This window comes from Ornithorhynchus anatinus, chromosome 6 (assembly GCF_004115215.2).
Source record: "Ornithorhynchus anatinus isolate Pmale09 chromosome 6, mOrnAna1.pri.v4, whole genome shotgun sequence".
Lineage (NCBI taxonomy): Eukaryota > Metazoa > Chordata > Mammalia > Monotremata > Ornithorhynchidae > Ornithorhynchus > Ornithorhynchus anatinus.
Genome location: NC_041733.1, coordinates 28,220,084 through 28,239,359, shown reverse-complemented (window position 1 = coordinate 28,239,359; position 19,276 = coordinate 28,220,084). Strand labels below are relative to the sequence as shown.

The 19,276-nt window shown below is 40.6% G+C and overlaps 1 protein-coding gene across 1 annotated transcript in view; it reads right to left on the bottom strand.

Moving 5' to 3' along the window:
• Window positions 1-19,276, bottom strand: part of IL1RAPL2 (interleukin 1 receptor accessory protein like 2) — a 667,749-nt gene that overhangs the window by 138,155 nt on the left and 510,318 nt on the right. The window contains exon 6 of the mRNA XM_029067875.2: window positions 12,608-12,682. Coding sequence (XP_028923708.1) covers window positions 12,608-12,682 — 75 coding nt within the window. The remainder of the gene's footprint in view (window positions 1-12,607; window positions 12,683-19,276) is intronic.

Genomic DNA, 19,276 nt, shown 5'->3' with positions numbered 1-19,276 from the left:
TATTTATTGAGCACTTACTATGTGCAGAGCACTATATTCATTCATTCATTCATTCAATAGTATTTATTGAGCGCTTACTATGTGCAGAGCACTGTACTAAGCGCTTGGGATGAACAAGTCGGCAACAGATAGAGACAGTCCCTGCCGTTTGACGGGCTTACAGTCTAATCGGGGGAGACGGACAGACAAGAACAATGGCACTAAACAGCGTCAAGGGGAAGAACATCTCGTAAAAACAATGGCAACTAAATAGAATCAAGGCGATGTACAATTCATTAACAAAATAAATAGGGTAACGAAAATATATACAGTTGAGCTGACGAGTACAGTGCTGTGGGGATGGGAAGGGAGAGGTGGAGGAGCAGAGGGAAAAGGGGAAAATGAGGCTTTAGCTGCGGAGAGGTAAAGGGGGATGGCAGAGGGAGTAGAGGGGGAAGAGGAGCTCAGTCTGGGAACGCCTCTTGGAGGAGGTGATTTTTAAGTAAGGTTTTGAAGAGGGAAAGAGAATCAGTTTGGCGGAGGTGAGGAGGGAGGGCGTTCCAGGACCGCGGGAGGACGTGACCCAGGGGTCGACGGCGGGATAGGTGAGACCGAGGGACGGCGAGGAGGTGGGCGGCAGAGGAGCGGAGCGTGCGGGGTGGGCGGTAGAAAGAGAGAAGGGAGGAGAGGTAGGAAGGGGCAAGGTGATGGAGAGCCTTGAAGCCTAGAGTGAGGAGTTTTTGTTTGGAGCGGAGGTCGATAGGCAACCACTGGAGTTGTTTAAGAAGGGGAGTGACATGCCCAGATCGTTTCTGCAGGAAGATGAGCCGGGCAGCGGAGTGAAGAATAGACCGGAGCGGGGCGAGAGAGGAGGAAGGGAGGTCAGAGAGAAGGCTGACACAGTAGTCTAGCCGGGATATGACGAGAGCCCGCAATAGTAAGGTAGCCGTTTGGGTGGAGAGGAAAGGGCGGATCTTGGCGATATTGTAGAGGTGAAACCGGCAGGTCTTGGTCTTAGCACTATACTAAGTGCTTGGAAAGTATAACTTGACACTGAGTCACTCAGACGGAAGTGATGGGAAGGATGAAGTTGGGCCAGGTGGCTGGAGTTAGAGACCCTTTTCCACTTTTAGGGAGAAGAAAGGTTTGTGCCATAAAGCCAGGAGGCCAGAGCACAGGGAAACCTCCGAACTATAAACCCTGGAAGGTCACAGGGCGTAGGGAGGGACCTGATTTGTGACCCTGGAAGTTTAAGACACCTGGAAGATATAAGAGCAAACAAATTAAGGTTCCTGAAAAGCCAGACTCCTGCCTCTGAGGGAAAGAAATGGCAGAGATCTGCCCTGGAATTCAAAAAACCTCAGAGAACGTGAGACTGAATTCAGGGATATCCCGAGAGAAGAGGGAAAAGGACCAAAGGGACATGAACCTGGGGATAGTGAAGAGAAAGCAAAACGTGTCTTGGGGTGTAGAAAACTACAAGATTTGGTTTTCACTCGGGAATTGTTTTTTCACTCAGGAATTGTTTACTTGATATTTGATTCATAATAATAATAATGATGGTATTTGTTAAGTGCTTACTATGTGCAAAGCACTGTTCTAAGCACTGAATAATGCATAAAGAGTACTTGCAAGTTGCCTGTTAAAAGCCTAGCGGTTAAAGCACAGGCTTGGGAGTCAGAAGGACCTGGGCTTTAATCCCGTCTCTGCCACTTGTTGCCTGGTGACTTTGGGCAAGTCCCTTTACTTCTCTGTGCCTCAGTTACCTCATTTGTAAAATAAAGATTAAGACTGTAAGCCCCATATGGGAGAGAAACTGTGTCCAATTGGATTACCTAATATAATAATAATAATAATAATAATAATAATAATAATAATGGTATTTGTTAAGTGCCTACTTTGTGCCAAACGTAATCTAATCTAATAATCTAATCGCTGGGGTAGAAACAAGGTAATCAGGTTGTCCCACATGGGGCTCACAGTCTATTCCTCATTTTACAGATGAGGTATCTGAGGCACAGAGAAGTTAGGTGGCTTGCCCAAGGTCACACAGCAGACATGTGGAGGAGCCAGGATTAGAACGCATGTCCCCTGACTCCCAGGCCCATACTCTTTCCACTAAGCCACACTGCTTCTCTTTTACCATAATGCTTAGAACAGTGGCGGGCTTAACAAATGCCATAAAAATACTAATATTTTTGATCTTGATGTCTGCTTGTAGTAGGGGTTGGAAGAGAACCTCCAGGTCCCATGAACAAGTGTGGACCTGGGAAGCCAAGGAATAGGAGGGCAAGCTTTCACCACAAGCTTCCTGTAGCCAGCCTCGAAAGGCCTTGGTAGGCTACACCTGAACTATCTTCTTGTCTTCAGGGAGATGCCTGGGTTTGAGATGAGGGTTGGAGGCAGTGATTAGGTGCAGGAAGTTTGGGTTTGATAGTCAGGGAAATCCAACATGCCAGTCCCAGTTCAGGCAGTGGTGGTTGGCTTTAGGGCCCAGAGGAAGGTAATGGGGAGCCGGGCACTCCTAAACTGATTCTTGAGGTTATTTCAGCCAGGATTTAGGGCAAAGAACCCTGGAAATGTCAAAGGGATAAAGAACGCTGTGAATGCACTGCAATGTCTAGCTACAAATTCACTGAAAACAAACCAGGAGAATGTTTTTGAATTGGTGGTGGATGAAAGGTTGATTGAGTTTATACACATTCACGTAACTTCTATAAATATAGGAATATATATCACAATAACTATTACTCATACTTTAGATTTACTGTAACGGTATCTTTGGATATGTGACATTTAAGCTTAACGTCAGGGCTAAATAATCAGAATCATAAATTCCTGGCTCATCTTTTTCTTTTTTTTTGATTTTTAGTCTTAATATCATTGACACTCTCCACTTTATAGTGAGCTGGGAAATGGATTGCTGAGTTGGCATATGATGTTCTCTTCTAACTCATGTACTGCTACAGCATGTCACTGAGAAACAGTAATCTATGCTTTGCCAGATGATCCTAAGCTTGATTGTATAGATGTTCCTATACTGTATTAAAAAACTTATCAACAATTTCTATTCTTCCTGTCCCTTTTGACAACCTAAATGAAACCTTGGAATGGTTTCTCTGTTTTTCTTTTCTGATTTGACATTCTTATTCTTATTATTATTACACTGGTTAAGCACTATGTGCCAAGCACTGTCCTATGCACTAAGGAAGATACACAATAGTCAGATGGGAGCCAGATCTTGTCACACATGGGGCTCACAATTTAAACAGGACCGATGAAGATTTAATCCCAATTTTACAGACGAGGTAACTGAGGCACAGAGAAGTTAAGTGATTTGCCCAAGGTCACACAGCAGACTAGTGGCAGAGCTGAGATTAGAACCCAGGTCTTTTGACTACAAGGCCCAGGCACCTTCCAAAAGAACATGGAAACATAAAGTGTTTCTGACTCTTTAAGGCCACATATTTCTGGAAAACTTTGTTTGTCCCTTTTGCACTTCTCAAAAAATCACCAAAAATGTTTTCAAAACCCCAATGGGGCTTGATCGACCTGTGACTGAAATATGCTTGAAATACAAACATAGTTAGAAGAAGCAGCATGGTGTAGTGGATAGAGCATGGGCCTGAGAGTCAGAATGTTACAGGTTCTAATCACACTTCTGCCACTTGCCTGCTGTGTGACCTTGGGCAAGTCACTTTACTTCTCTGGGCCTCAGTACCTTCATCTGTAAAATGGGGATTGAGACTGTGAGTCCCACATAGGACAGGGACTGTGTCCAATCAATTTGCTTATATCTACCCCAGTGCTTAGTACAGTGCCTGGCACATAGTAAGCGCTTAACAAATGCCATAATTATTACTACTACAAAGGGGAGGACAAGGAAACAAATTCTTTTGAATTAATCCACATTTTGCTGCCAAAGATATTCATCATCCAATCCTTTTGAACCTTTGAAAACATTTATTATTTTTGACCATGATTTAGATAGAACACCCTGTTGGAAAACAGATTGGAAATTGGCCTTATGTGAGGTGATAACAGAAAGAGGAGAGGCAGCCTACTTACGATTTTTCTGCTTGTCTCCTCTAACTGAAGATTAGCCATCTGTTTCCTCTAGTGCGTAACATGGTTAACGGAACTAGTGCTCTGATGAAATGCTTAGGCTAAAAGAGTATTTTGGAAAAAATATCAACTCCATTTACCATTAACACTATGAGAATCCCATAAACAACTTGTGCTCTCTGGCAACATGACTAATAATAACATGTAATAGATAGGTTTCTCAGACAACACAGAGTGGATGCCTAAAGGGAGATGCTCAGATGTTAAAAAGTGAATGTGTGCTATTAGTCTTTCTAAATCAAATGGTAAAAGCACGTGGTGGGGTTACCCAATCAATTTTCAAAACACCAGGGATTCAACAATCCCAGGAGAACTTCAATATTGTTTCTGACCAAGAACAAAAGGGTTTATCAAGGCTTAACCTAGACTCCAGCTCTTGCTCTTCACTTCTTTTTAGCTAATCTCCTCACTCTTGATTCTCCCACTTTTGTTTTCTTGCTCACACGTTTCCTACTGTCTGGAACTTCCTCCCTCCTCATTCAATCAATTAGTGGTAGACCATAAGCTTGCTGTGGGCAGGGAAATGTGTCTACCAACTCTCTCATAATGTACTCTCCCAAGTGCTTAGTATAATGCTCTACACATAGTAAGCGCTTGATATGCCATTTTCTGAGTTCAAACTAGTTGATGAACACAAGATGAAATCTTAAGGTAGGTATTTATACCAATAAATGTCATTGAGCACTTATGGTGTGTAGGGCACTATACTAAACATTTGGGAGAGTAATCATAATAATGTTGGTATTTGTTAAACGCTTGTTATGTACAGAGCACTGTTCTAAGCACTGGGGTAGATACAGGGTAATCAGGTTGTCCTAGGTGAGGCTCACAGTTCATCCCCATTTTACAGATGAGGTAACTGAGGCACAGAGAAGTTAAGTGACTTGCCCACAGTCACACAGCTGACAAGTGGTAGAGCCGGGATTCGAACCCATGACCCCTGACTCCCAAGCCCGGGGTCTTTCCACTGAGCCAATAGAACAGTCTTGGTAGACACATTCCCTGCCCACAAGGAGGCACTAAAATAAATTACAGAAACATACACAAGTACTGTAGGATTAAAATGGGATGAGTATCAAATGCTGCAAGGGTAGAGATGCAGGCAAGCCTTATTAAAATCATATCTCCTCTAAGAGGCCTTCCCTGATTAAGCCATCTTTTCCCCTATACCTCTCCCTTCTGTGTTGCTCATGCACTTGAAGCTGTATCCTTTAAAAATGTGACATTCACCCAACCTTTGGCCCCACAGCACTTATGCATATACCCATAATTTATTTTAATGTCTGCTTCACTCTCTAGACTGTGAGCAGTCTTTGTGGGCAGGGGACATGTCTATCAACTCTACTGTATTGTACCCTCCAATGTGCTTAATAAGGTGTTCTGCACAAATTAAGTGCTCAATAAATTCCACTGACATTGACAGAGAGGGAGCAGAGGAAATGAGCTTAGTTGGAGGAGGAGACTTGGAGGAGATGTGATTTTAATAGGCTTTGAAGGTAGGGAGAGTGGGGGTCTGCTGTATACACAGAGAGAGATGGAGGATGTAGGCAGAAGGTAGGCAGGGAATGGACAAGATCAAGGTACAGTGAGCAGGTTGGTGTTACAGGGGTAAAGTGTAAGGACTGGGTTGTAGTATTCGTTCATTCAATCAGTCAGTTAATATTTATTGAGCACTTACTGTGTGCAGAGTACTGTACTAAGTGCTTGGAAAGTACAATTCAGCAATAGAGACAATCCCTGCCTACATCAAGCTTAAAGTCTGAAAGGGGGAAGACAGACATCAAAACAAGTAAACAGGCATCAATATAAATAAATAGAATTATATTTATACACACATCAAAACAAGTAACTGGACATTAATATAAATAAATAGAATTATAGATATGCACATTGGAAATCAGTGAGGTAAAGTAGCAGGGAGTCAGCTGATTGAGTGCTTCGGAGTTGACAGTAAGGAATTTCTTTTTGACAGAAAGGTGGATGGATGGGCAACTCCTGGAGGGTCTTAATGAGTGAGGAGACACATACTGAACAGCTTTTAAGAAAAATAATCCTGGCTGCAGAGTGAAGTGGGGGTGGAGTCTGGAAAAACAGGAGACAGGGAGGTCAGTGAGGAGGCTGATGCAACAGTCAATGTGGAGTATAGTGCTTGGATTAGCACAGCAGTAGTTTGAAGAAGTGGAAAGGGCCATTGTTAGTGATGTTGTGAGGACAGAACAGGCAGGATTCGGTGAGAGATTGATTGTGTAGGTTCAGTGAGAGAGATGAGTGGAGGATAATGCCAAGGTTGTGGATTTGGGGGGCAGGAAGGATGGTGGTGTTTTCTACAGCACTCTATCAGGTTATATTCAGTCCAAATTAAGGATAACAAGGAACCGACAGTCTAGCTTTCGAAACAGTGGCCAACTCTATCCAAAACTGGGAAAAATGTTTCACTGATTTAGATAATCCCTATCAAACTTTCCCCTCATAACCTTAAAGAAGCAAATGTTCTCTTAAAGGCAACACACAGACACCATGCTTCAAAACTGTTTGATAAGCACAACAAAGCTCTAGGTATCAGGATTAGTTTCAGTTCTGTTTGATCCTGGCTAACGCTGTGGGCAGGAAATGGGTCGACCAAATCTATTAATATTGTACTTTCCCGGGCACTTAGTATGAAGCTCAATAAATACCATTGGTTGATAACATGGGTAAAGACCATTTAAGTACTTAGCAGCATGCTGCACTTCTGTCCACCTACTCACTCACTGCATTCTGTATCCCCACTGGCAGGGGCGAGAGAGCATCCCTTCTCCTCCTTTAGAGATATCACATAGAATCCTACCAACTGTGATTATTGAAACCATAATCCTGGCTCAAAATTGATGCCTCGGGGATGCCATATGACATCTTCAAGGAGATTGATCCACAAGATCCAGCGTCAATAGATTCATATTGGAATCCAGATATCGGAAAAGACAAGAGAGCAAGGGGAGACAAAATTCCCTGGAAATTGCTGATTTGCAAAGTACCACCTGCACATTTTTGCTGTCAGCCTGATCATTGATCTTGCTTTCAGTTTTTCTTCAGTCTCCTGAACTGACTAAATAAGGAGGTCTCTTTGGGGATCTAAAATAATTTCCAGTGAATACTGATTTGTTTGAAGAATCAATTTCTGTTCTGGATTAACTGTCATAAATGAAGAGAAGATTTTAGCCAGAAGCAAATAAGCAGCCCAATTTCATCAAACATTAATTAGAATACCCTAGTTGATTTATACCAGTAAAAAGTACTGAATGAGGATTGAAGTGAAAGGGGAAAAAATAGAAAAAGATTACAACACAGAGAAGACCCAAGTGGGAATGAAATGCTTGGCTTAAAAAAACATCTGAGATAACGCAATTGATTTGGACTGCTCAAGTGTTTTGATTCTCTCTGATGGTCATATGGACCTCAGGGCTTCAGCAAAGAGCAAACAAGGAGGAAAGGGTCTATATTTACTGTTTTTTTAGGGCACTGTAAGAATTTTGATCTTTAGTAAATTCAGAAGAAGAAAATTCAGAGTCCCGTAAGACCAAATCCTTACTGTTCACAAAGGGAAAATACCCATTACATAGACTGGCCATTTACCCAAGGCCCACCTACCAAGGCACTCCCAGCAATCATCTAGGCCTTCCTTTGGAGCTGCGGCTACCAGGAGGCAAAAGTATTTATTTTCCTCTCTCGCATTAATACATCTGTACTGCTACTTGTCTTTTCCCTTTTGCCCAGTATCAACAGCCCCAGAGGTGGGATGGAAAGGTGCTGTCCAGGTTAGCCAGGAAGGTCTTCCTGGATCGCCCCACGCTCAAAGCCCAAAAAGGTGGTGGTCATGGTGGTATTAGGAGTAGCAGTCACATTTATTGATTGCCCACTTGATGCAGGGCACAGCACTAGGTGTTTGGGAAGTACAGAATATCCAAGTGACACATTTCCTGCCCATGAGAAGCTTATACACTTTAGGGGGAAACAAATAAAAGTATATACAGCTAGAATAATGGCCACAGACCTTAAGGTCAGCTTTATATAAAATTGCAAGCAAGTCATATTCATGGCAAATACTACTCACATGACTATTATTTCGTGATTGTTCTTCTCCGGTTTCCAAAGGTTTAGCCCATTTAATTGAGTGATTAGAGGTAATATTTATTTTGAAGAGAAACCACATTCACAAGGGATAGTTGAAAAATTTGGCTGAAATAAGAGCTTTTTTTACAGATTACCTTTTTAAGTGTACCACAGAGAAAACTTTTGTCTTTAAAGATTTAGGGTGTATCTGTGGTACAGATTTGGGTGTACTAGTGAAAGAAACCTCTATTTGTACTTACTACCCACAATAAACTTTTTTCACAGACTACTGTTTATAAGCAAGCTATATACTGGATTTGAAGCCCAATCAAACTCTGCAAAATTTAGGTCATAGAAAGCAAGTTAAGGAGAAGTATCTTTCTTCCTCTCCAATAAATTCCTTGCATCCTATATGCTGCACTATTATTTAAACAGTTTGGTAATAAAGGTGAGAAGAGTATAGATCTGGAAGTCAGAGGATCTTAGTTCTAAAACCTGGTTCTGCCACTTAACTGCAGTGGGGCAGTTAACTTGCACTTGGGCAAGTCAGTTAACTTCTCTGAGCCTCATGTTCTTCATCTGTAAAATGATGATCCAGTGGCTTTTCTCTCTCCTCTTACTCTGTGAGTTCCATGTGAGACAGGGACAGCGCTGACCTGATTAACTACCCCAGTGCTTAGTTCAACAGATGGTACATAATAGGAGCTTAACAAATATAATGATAACAATTAGGTGCTGTATCTGTAAAATATATTACTTTCTACCTGCAGAAAAGAACATTAGCATCAATTACGTTAAAAATCAAATTTACTAAATTTATTCCCTTAGGAGAAGAAAATAAACTGAAAACAGAGATTGAATCCAATTCCCTTTGGTCAGTATTTGGGTGGATTTTTTTCTCCTTTTTTTTTTTTTAACTGTTCTTAAAGGCAACTTAATGTGCTGTTAGTTGCCTGTGCTATTTTCATAAAGTGTTAAAACAATCATTTTCTGAATACTAGATAGGAATGCATTTCTCATCTCAAAATGGACAGGATCCTTTTTAAAATTAATCATTTTTCAGCATTAAACTCAGTAGACCAACAATCTAACTGTCAATGCTGTATTAGCAAAATTCTAAGTAAATTCAGAAAACCTGGTGGGTAACTAATGGTTTACGTCACAGAATTGAAAAAGTGAAAATATTCATTAGGATATGGAGATGTACAAAAATTTTTTTACTACTGCCAATCTTTGTGAAGTCAGAAATATAAGTGGGCAATTTATGTACCTATTATAATAATAATGATGGTATTTGTAAAGCGCTTGCTATGTGCCAACCACTGTTCTAAGCATTGATATGTGGCAAGCACTGTGCTAAGCACTGGAATGGATACAATACAATCAGATCAGGCATAGTCCCTGCCCCAGATGGAGCTCACTGACTTGGTGGGGGAGAACAAGTTTTCAATCCTTATTTTACAGAAAAGTGACTTGCCCAAAGGCACTAAATGGACCAGTGGTAAAGTCAGGATTAGAACTACCATCTCTTGATTGCTCAACCTGTGCTCTACTAGAACACACTGTCTCTCAATATTTATTTCTAAGGAAATTTTAAATCCAACAGCTACTTATTGTAATTGTGCGGAAGTGAAACCAGGAAAACATTCAACCATGTGCTCGAAAAATCACAAAAATGTTGGGATTTACAGTATTTCACAGCTGCTTATTTTGAATGAAAAGTGAATTTAGAGTTTTGCTGATAAATAAGGAGCAAAAAGTGCAATCGGAAGCTGCTATTTACTCTTGCTGTGGAAAATTGATTGAGTCAAATCTACCAATTTACTTCAATACAAATTTGAAACACAAGTGGTTTGCTATTTGTTTGGCTAAAGAACACTTTCCTGCAAATCTCTGTATAGCTTTAGGTCACTTTAGCTTTAGGTCACTTCCTTTTTACATTTCTGTTTGGGATTGATACTGGGCCTGTTGAATTGCTTGGCAAATGTGCAGTGAAAGGTATGGAAATGAAACCACTTTCGGAACCAAAAAGATTGCTAATGTCATTTATCATGGCCAGGAAGTCAAACTTGGCCTAATCCAGTTTTTTCCACTTTCTTTTGCATTTGAGTTTCTTAAAATGACAACTTATACTACAAAGAGCACTCCACTGTCATTGGTCAACTCTCTTCAAGGCAATCTTCCACTGACATCTAACTGTGATGTGAAATGTGCAATGATGTGAAAATACATTTTATCATTTTATTCAGAGAAGATGCCAGATGGGCACATCCCTCTTTTTTTAATCAAGTAGCTTCTGAATTGTGCTACAAACAGTAACATTTTCTTCACAGATCTTAAACTGGGGTAGTAAACCTATCCATTCAGAACTCTTTATAATCTGTCTTGATTAACATAAAACAAACCACAATTTTATACTTAAGTAGCACTGTGAGAAGCTGTGTGGACTAGTGGAAAGAGCACAGGCCTAGGAGTCAGAAGGAACTGGGTTCTAATCCCAACTCCACCACTTGTCTGCTGTGTGACCTTGGGCAAGTTACTTTACTTCTCTATGCCTCAATTACCCATCTGCAAAAGGTGGATTAGGACTGAGGTCCATGTGGGACATGGACTGTGACCATCCAACTTGATTAGCTTGTGTCTACCCCAGAGCTTAGTACAGTGCCTGGCACATAGTAAACACAACAGATATCATTTTAAAAAACACCAATATATGGAAGTTACTACTTCACATACTGAAGTTCACCTAGTGACAACTCAGTAGATGCTTTATGAATTATAACTAGGTGGACCACATGTACTGCCTTAGTAGGGAAAGTGCTGGGTTTTGTAGACTGTACCTAGCAATTAAAAAAAGAGATATGAATTCCTGAAATTAAGGTTATCCTGACTAAATCTCCAGCATGCCCTGATGCTTTTGTTTCTTTTAGATGCTTGGATTTCTACCTCCAGGGTAGAGGAAGCCCAAAGCATGCTCATCTTATTTTCGGCAGGACTATAATCCCACACTTCCTCCTTCAGCAAGGTCTTTGCTTCATTCTTGCCTCTTGCCCAACTCACCAAATTTCATGGCCACTAAGAGAGAAAGAAGAAAGATGGAAGCTTGGGATGCTGCTCCTATGTTTCAGTTTTCAACAAGAATAATTTATTGGGCTATTTAGTAAAGTCAGTTTTTTTAAGATATACAGTTTGTTAGGGCTTCACTGCATTTGAAACTTCTGGTTTGAATTTCATCAAAAATGGGGTGATTTTGTAAAAACAACCTATTTACACAGTACATCAATTATTGCCAATTAAGAAAAAATGGGCGAAGTCTTCACCACTATTACCAGCTACCTGCAGGATAATTCATTCAGTCTTTCTCCTTTCCATTATCTTTGTGCTAAATTATCTGGATGGCTCTGTGCTAGTTTTGCTATACTGCACCAATAACAGTAATACATTTCAATTAAGATCACTGACTGCATGCTCTTTCCTTACAAATATATAAACATCATTTTGAGGCTTCGAGTTTCAAGACCGGTCAAAAAGTGCTTCAAGGGATGAATATTTGGAGCCAATTTGGCCGCCCCAGCTCTTTCCCCAATCCCAAGTATTGGTTGCAATAAATAAATCTAAAATCTAAGACTCTGGCTCAGTACATTGAAATTTTCTTGGGTTTCTGTTGTTGAGTCAAAGAAATGTGTAGTTTTTCTTAGAGAGCTAAAGGACAGACGAAAGCTTGCATCCTAGATTAAAGGCCATATTTAATATTAAAATACACAGTTTCAAGTAAGATGGCACATGGCTCCTGTGTTTAGAGCTCATGTTTTAAAAATATGAGAATTTGTAACACAGATTTGTGGTTGGGGTTATATAAGTAAGAGGTTCAACATTCTGTATCTTGATTTGGGACTGGAAGAAACATTAGCATCTAGGAATTCAGTAGCTAAACTCTTCCCTTCCCAGCACCATTTGATTCACATATAGTCAAATGGAAAACAAGTTTTAAAGAAGACTTCAATTTTGCCATTGAAAAGAAACTGATCAACTCATTGTAATTCTGTGTCTTTCCATCTTGAAACACTTGTTTCTGCAGGAACTATATAGTGTCTGGCAGGAATTAGAACTCCCTAGGAAAACAACTCTTGGTTAACAAATCATTGCCGACTTCATTTAATCTATCATAGAGTTAAAAAGAACTGTTAAGCTACTCTTTCAAAACCTAAGGTAACCAATTAGTATTACCATTCTTTGGTGCTCACAAATCCATTTCCTTTAACTGCTGCTGCAGTTAACTCTACAGTTTTAAATGCAAAGATGCAAATCGATTTGCATGTGATAGTGACAATAAACTTTCCTCAGTAAATGTAATTTTTCCCATCTGCTAACAGAGTGGATGTTTAGGATCTATTATTCCCAGACGGGGACTTACCCAGCTGGACATCTATAACACTTGGCTGGTTCTCCATGGGGAACAGTGGCTTAGGAGGTTTGTCTGTGAGTAAAGCTGGAAAAGAAAATAGGAGAATGTAATGGGAAAATTGAGATAAATTACAGGATGAGAAAAATTCTATCATGTAAGATATTTAATGTTTGTGGACTTGATGGTGTGTAAACATTCATTATACAATGCTCCATCTTTGGTGGTTAGGCTATCAATACAGTATCAATTTCCCAGCATGTTTAGGGTCCGAATGATTCACTGCAAATAGGTCACTTCAATAGTTTCCACGGAGAGCAAACAAATGAACTCCCTATGAGTGGCTTTTTCCAGAGGGAAATGAAAACCATTCAAATATTTTAAGTACCACATAACAGACTACACATTAAATGTCCTCTTCCCCTTCCTTTGAAGGGTCACATCCTTAAGGAGAGTTAAGGGAAGAGGGCATTTCTTGGGGAAAATGCTCAGGGAGCTTTGGAGGTATTTTGGTCTGTCACACATCCATCCTAATCTGCTCAGCCCCAGGTCTTTTGCACTAAATCCCAGTCTCTCTGCAACTCAGCCTGGCCTGCCATCTGGAAACAAGCGGGAAGTGGTGTGGTTGGCAGAGGGGAATGGCAGCATCTTGTCGTCGGGGTTTTAACTGTCCGAGAGTTGGCAGCACAGAAGCCAAAAGAGATGAGCGAAGAGATTCCAAATTACATTTTCAAGTAGATGATCCCTGAGCCTGATCAGTGGCGGGAAAATTAATTCTCCATGCTTCGAGCTCCCAGGCCGCCTAGCAGACTGGGCAAATTCCTGGGGGGTTAAGTCTCTGGTAGAAGTGATTTGGGGATTGGTGACATCATTGGGGGTGAGGTTAAAGGCAGGCTAGAAGTGGTGTTGCTCTCCCACTTTTCCCAGCAGTGCAGTAACTTTCACTGAGTTTCTACAACTTGGGCACGCTGGAAACTAATTGGGGAAGCCTTGTTGGGAGAGGTGGGATTTTAGGATGAAACTACGGCATTGAACATGGGGAGTGCTGTGGTCTGTTAGATTTGGGCTGAGAGGGAATTTCAGGTCGGAGAACAGACAAAGGCTGGAGAGGCAAGATCAAGATGTGGCTAGAAGGCTAGTGTGAAAGCAGTCAAGAGAGAGAGCCGGGAAATAGCAGGTGAAAAAGAGAAAATACGGAAAATAGAGCTCATACCTTAAAGGCCTTGAAGCCAAATGTTTGGAGTTTTTGCTTGATGAGAAGGAACACTGGAAGCCTGGGGAGAGTTTAGTGGACAGAAAACCTGGGTGCCAAGGGACCTAAGAAGGTGTGCTATGAAGCAGTGTGTGGCACAGATTAGAGGGGGAAGAGGCTGGAGGCAGGAAGACCAGCGAGGAGGTTGATGTAATAGCCTAGTCATGACAGAGCTAGTGCTTGGACCAGGGTGGTAGCTGGGAGGAGGGGAAGGGGTGAATCCAGGAGATATTATGTGGGAAGAATCTGCAGGATTTGGCAGTATATTGAATGTGAGTTCTGAAGGACAGCAAGGAGTCCAGGTGTCACTGAAGTTACAGGCTTCTGGGGCAAGGCTGATGGTGTTGTTATCCAGAAAGAAGAAAAACTTAGGCGGTCCCTTAGACAGATGCTCGGTATTGTGGGATTTGGCAAACAGCACTTCCAGGTCCACTCTGTCTATCCATCATGATTTCAGAGTTTTCAATCATTTTTAAATTCCTCAGGCTCACAAGGATAAGAGTCAAGTCAGGAAAAATACTGTGGGAAACAACTCTGAAATGTACCTGTTATGACAGTCATAAATGCCAAGAATGTAAGATAGGTTAGTGATAATGTCAGTGTTACACTTATGATACAATCTAGGGTAGAATCCCTGGAAAGCTGGCAAGAATGTGCCTGTCTCTCTCAGTCTTTCTGTCCCTGGTCTTTCTCACTATCACCAGCAGGCCTGACTTACAAACAGGAGGCAATGATAGAAACACTGAAGTTTGGAAAAATGTGAATTTATTCGTCATTTTTTTCAGTTCAGACTGGTATGATTGATTTGAAATTACTTCCTATTCTTGCTTTTAGCTTGACATTAGTGTTAGCGACACTTTTCATGAAAATTTGTCATCAAAAGCTAAAAAAGAAAATATTAAGTCACCATCACAAATTCACTACTTGTATTTCAAAGTCCAGTATAGCAATCCCCCATTATGACACTCTTCTCTTAACACTCTTTTGCATTTCAACTATTGTAATGTCAGTATCACTTACAGCACTCCCTCTCTCCCAAATAAAGATAACTGTGAGTTTTCCTTGCCTTAAGTATCTCTTCTTTGTGAAAAAGTTTGACTGACTTGAATAGATTGATTACAGTCCATTTAAATTTAGCATAAAAAATGGCAGATCTGTTAGTACAAACATCTCTGGACTATTGGTTTAAGATGTCTCCAGTTGAATAGACTCAGATAACTCTTATAAGATAATTAAATACTGCATTACATACCTACACAAAAATATAATTCAAATCTTTTCATTATTGGTACATATTTACAATGCTACTCCATCATGTAACTAAATGGTATTTTCAATCACTGTTTTTTAAGGTATTTACATTATTGTCAGCTCATACTCTAGAGGGGAATGTGTCTTACATTGTATTCTTCCAAGTGCTTAGTACAGTCCTGTAGACTGTGAGCTCGTTGTGGGCAGGGATTGTCACTGTTTATTGTTTTATTGTACTTTCCCAAGCGCTTAGTACAATGCTCTGCCCATAGTAAGCGCTTAATAAATATGATTGAATGAATGCTCTGCACACAGTAACACTCAATAAACACAACTGATTGATTATTTTGGGTTTTTTTGTTAATCTTGAAAATGCATTATTACACCTTGCATTATTTCCTAAGGGGAACTATCCTTTTTTCAGAGCTGTTTGGCTTATCACTCTATTTTCATGGAACTATTAAGAGTGCTAATCAGCATATAGAAATAATTCTACTCTGTACCTGTATATTAAATATTCATTTGTTAAATTTCATGGCAGAATTTCCGTCACAAAGTATTTCTTAAAAAGAAAATTGAACTCAGTAGGGACCATTTTCAGACAGAATGGTTCTTGTCCTTTACTCCCTCTATAAAACTGGTTGGAAAACTATTACACACAACTTTTCCTTCATTTTAAGTTTAAAGACCATTGGGCTTTGTGGGAAATTAGCTGACATTCCTCTTGTTCTGGGCTGGCTGCCTGTTTTTCCAACTCCAGCTCACATGACATGGACAAACATTGTAATGCTCCTAAATTTAACCATAATACCTTCATTACCTCTGTTAGCAAGGCTATTTCAGTCAGTACCTGTTGACCCATATGCCATGTTTTACAGATTTGGCCTCAAGCATCATTAAGTATAATATTCATGTCGTTTTTCCCAGACACATTTCCTCTTCCTGGGACCAAGAAAGTTCTGTGGCACTGCAGCCAGGAGTAAAAAAATTTCACCTATTTTTGGTGGGTTTTTTTTGTCTTTATTGGTTTTCCTTCTATATACTCAGGCATCCTGAAAAGGTCAGCTGAAAAGCAGTGAAATAAAGCTGCAGCTGAAGAGACTTTGCAACATTTGAACCTGCCGGGAGCCTAAGTAAACTCATTAGCTTCTCAGAGCAAGGCCATTACTGAGTGCTTCTCAGACATGTATTTCTGCCCTGGAGGAATGCTTCCCCCTCTCACCAAGATGTTCATCTTTGCCTTCTCATCAACCACAGAGCAGGAAAGCTGTCGCTCCTACAACTACTAAATACAAAGATAAGGAAGGCTGTCCTGCAGCAGTTAAAGATCTGGTAGAACAAAAGGTGATGTAGCCCAGAAATCCCCAAGCATTTCAATGATATAACACCAAGGAAACTTACATTTCTAATGATATTCCTTCAGGATTCTGGGAAAGAGGAGAGATTTTCAACTTCTTTGCATAAGAGAATACTGATAGACATCTAATATTCATTCAATAGTATTTATTGAGGGCTTCCTATGTGCAGAGCGCTTCCTATGTGCAGAGCACTGTACTAAGGGCTTGGTAATATGTTCTGCAATGTCCTACACAAAGTAAGCACTTAATAATAAATTAGTACTACACAAGAAAATTGGAATGTGGGAGAGGTTAAGATCCCTGCAAAGATCAAGAAGGGATCAACTAAGAATTCACGTGAAAATCTTCAAATGCAACCCAAATGATAAACAGAGCAGAGCTCAGAAAACATACTTAAACCAGACTTCAAATTTGCTTCTCTTAGGGGTTAATGCTATCTACATGGGTAATTTTTTATCCTTCATTTTCTCCTGCAGGAACAGTTACCCTGCTGATCTCCTTCTACAACACAACCCTGCACACTTGGTTCTATTCACTATACTTTAAACTCATCCGCCTCACTGCTAATCCTTTGCTCACATCTTCCCTCTGGCCTGAAAATTCTTTCCCCTTCATATCCGGCAGCAACCACTCTCCCCACCTTAAAAGCCATATTAAAATCCTATTTTGTCCAAGTGGACTTCCTCAATTCCCCTATTCGCTCTCCCTTGTATATCATCTATGAACTTCAATTTGTATTTTTTAAGCACTTGATATTCACCCCGGTCCCACAGCATTTACATGCTTATCCCTATGCTCTTCAATTACCCCTAGCTATAATTTAATGTCTGTCTCCCCTTCTATGCTGAAAGCTCTCTGTGGGCAGGGATCCTATCTACCAACTCCTTTGTATTGTACTCTCCCATTCTACTGATTAATCACTCACATTTACTGAGCATTTACTGTGTGCAGAACACTGTACTAAGTGCTTCGAGGGTACAATAGAGAAGCAGTTACTGTTGCATTAGAGAAGCAGCATGGCTCAGTGGAAAGAGCACGGGCTTGGAAGTCAGAGGTCTTGAGTTCGATTTCTGGCTCTGCCACTTGTCAGCTGTGTGACTGTGGGCAACTGTCACTTAACTTCTCTGTGCCTCAGTTACCTCATATGTAAAATGGGGATTAACTGTGAGCCTCACGTGGGACAACCTGATTACCCTGTATCTACCCCAATGCTTAGAACAGTGCTTGGCACATAGTAAGCGCTTAACAAATACCAACATTAATTACAATATAACAGAGTTGGTAGACAAATTCCCTGCACACAAGGACCTTACAGTCTAGAGGGAAAAACATTCATGGCACCTCTCCTCAAAAATCTCCAGTGGCTGCCTGTCCACTTATGCATCAAACAAGAACTTCTCACCATTTAAAGCACTCTCCCACCTTGCTCCCCTTACCTTACTTCACTTCTCTCCTCTACAACCTAGCCTGCACACTTCACTCCCCTAGTGCTAACCTTCTCACTGTGCCTCAATCTCGTCTATCTCGCCACCAACCCCTCACCCATGTCTTGCCACCAGCCTGGAATGCCCTCCCACCTCAAATCTGACGAACAGTTACTCTCCCTGATTTCAAAGCCTACTGAAGGCACAACTCCTCCAAGTGGCCTACTCTAAGCCCCACTTTCCTCTTCTCCCACTCCCTTCTGCATTGCCCTCACTTGCTCCCTTTATTCTTCCCTCCTCCTAGCTATCCAGCACTTCTGTTCATATCTGTAATTAATTTACATAATATATTTGCATATATATTATACATATATATTACAGATATATATATATAAATGTATGTCTCCCCTGCTCTAGCCTGTAAGCTCTCATTGTGGGCATGGAATGTGTCTGCTTATTGTTGCATTGTACTCTCCCAAGCACTTGGTACAGTGTTGTGTACACAATAAGCACTCAAATACAATTGAATGAATGAACATTAATATAAATAAATAAATTACAGATAAGCACATAAGTGCTGTGTGGCTGAGTGGGGTAAAGATCAAGTGTTTAAAGGGAAAAGATCAAAGAGCATGTGATAGTGCTCCGCACTGGGTAATCACTCAAATGCCACTGCTTGATTGATTGGAGGTTTCTTTAGGGCAAGAATGCCTCCTTGAACTAACTCTATAAAACCTTTAATCTTGAATTATGATTTGTACATCTTGTTAATACACATCACAACACGATCCAATTCTGTCATTTCTAAATCGTGTCAATCCAGGTGGTTCCCAAATTAGAATAGAAAGGCCTATTAAGGCAGGGAATGTGCCTGTTAACCCTGTTTATTGTACTCTCCCAAGTGCTGAGTACAATGCTCTGCTCGTAGTAAACACTTAATATCACTGATAGTGATCATATAAATTTATATGAAGGGACAACACTCATGCCTCAATTAAAAATAAGAAAACCCTGAAAAATCCAATGGCAGTTTCTTCTTTCCTTCTTGCTTCTTGGTAAGAAGCAAAAGGGGGATTGTGAGATGTGGGAGAGAAGGATGTAGAGAGCCCATATTTCTCTTCACTTCCATTTTTTCTGTGATGGTGATTCCTGTTTTGCCATTTTTAATGGTGGATAAAATGGGATATAATTATTTTTAATCTTGAATTGTTCTTTATTCTTTTAATATTTGTTAAGCATTTACTATGTGCCAAAAGCCTCACTAAGCACTATGGTAAATACAAGATAATCAGGTTAGAAACAGTCTCTGTGCTTCAAAGGGCTCATTTTCTCCAGGGCCCCAGTAGCAGTGAAATATTGGTACATCTTTGAGGGGGGCCATAATTTAAATCACTGT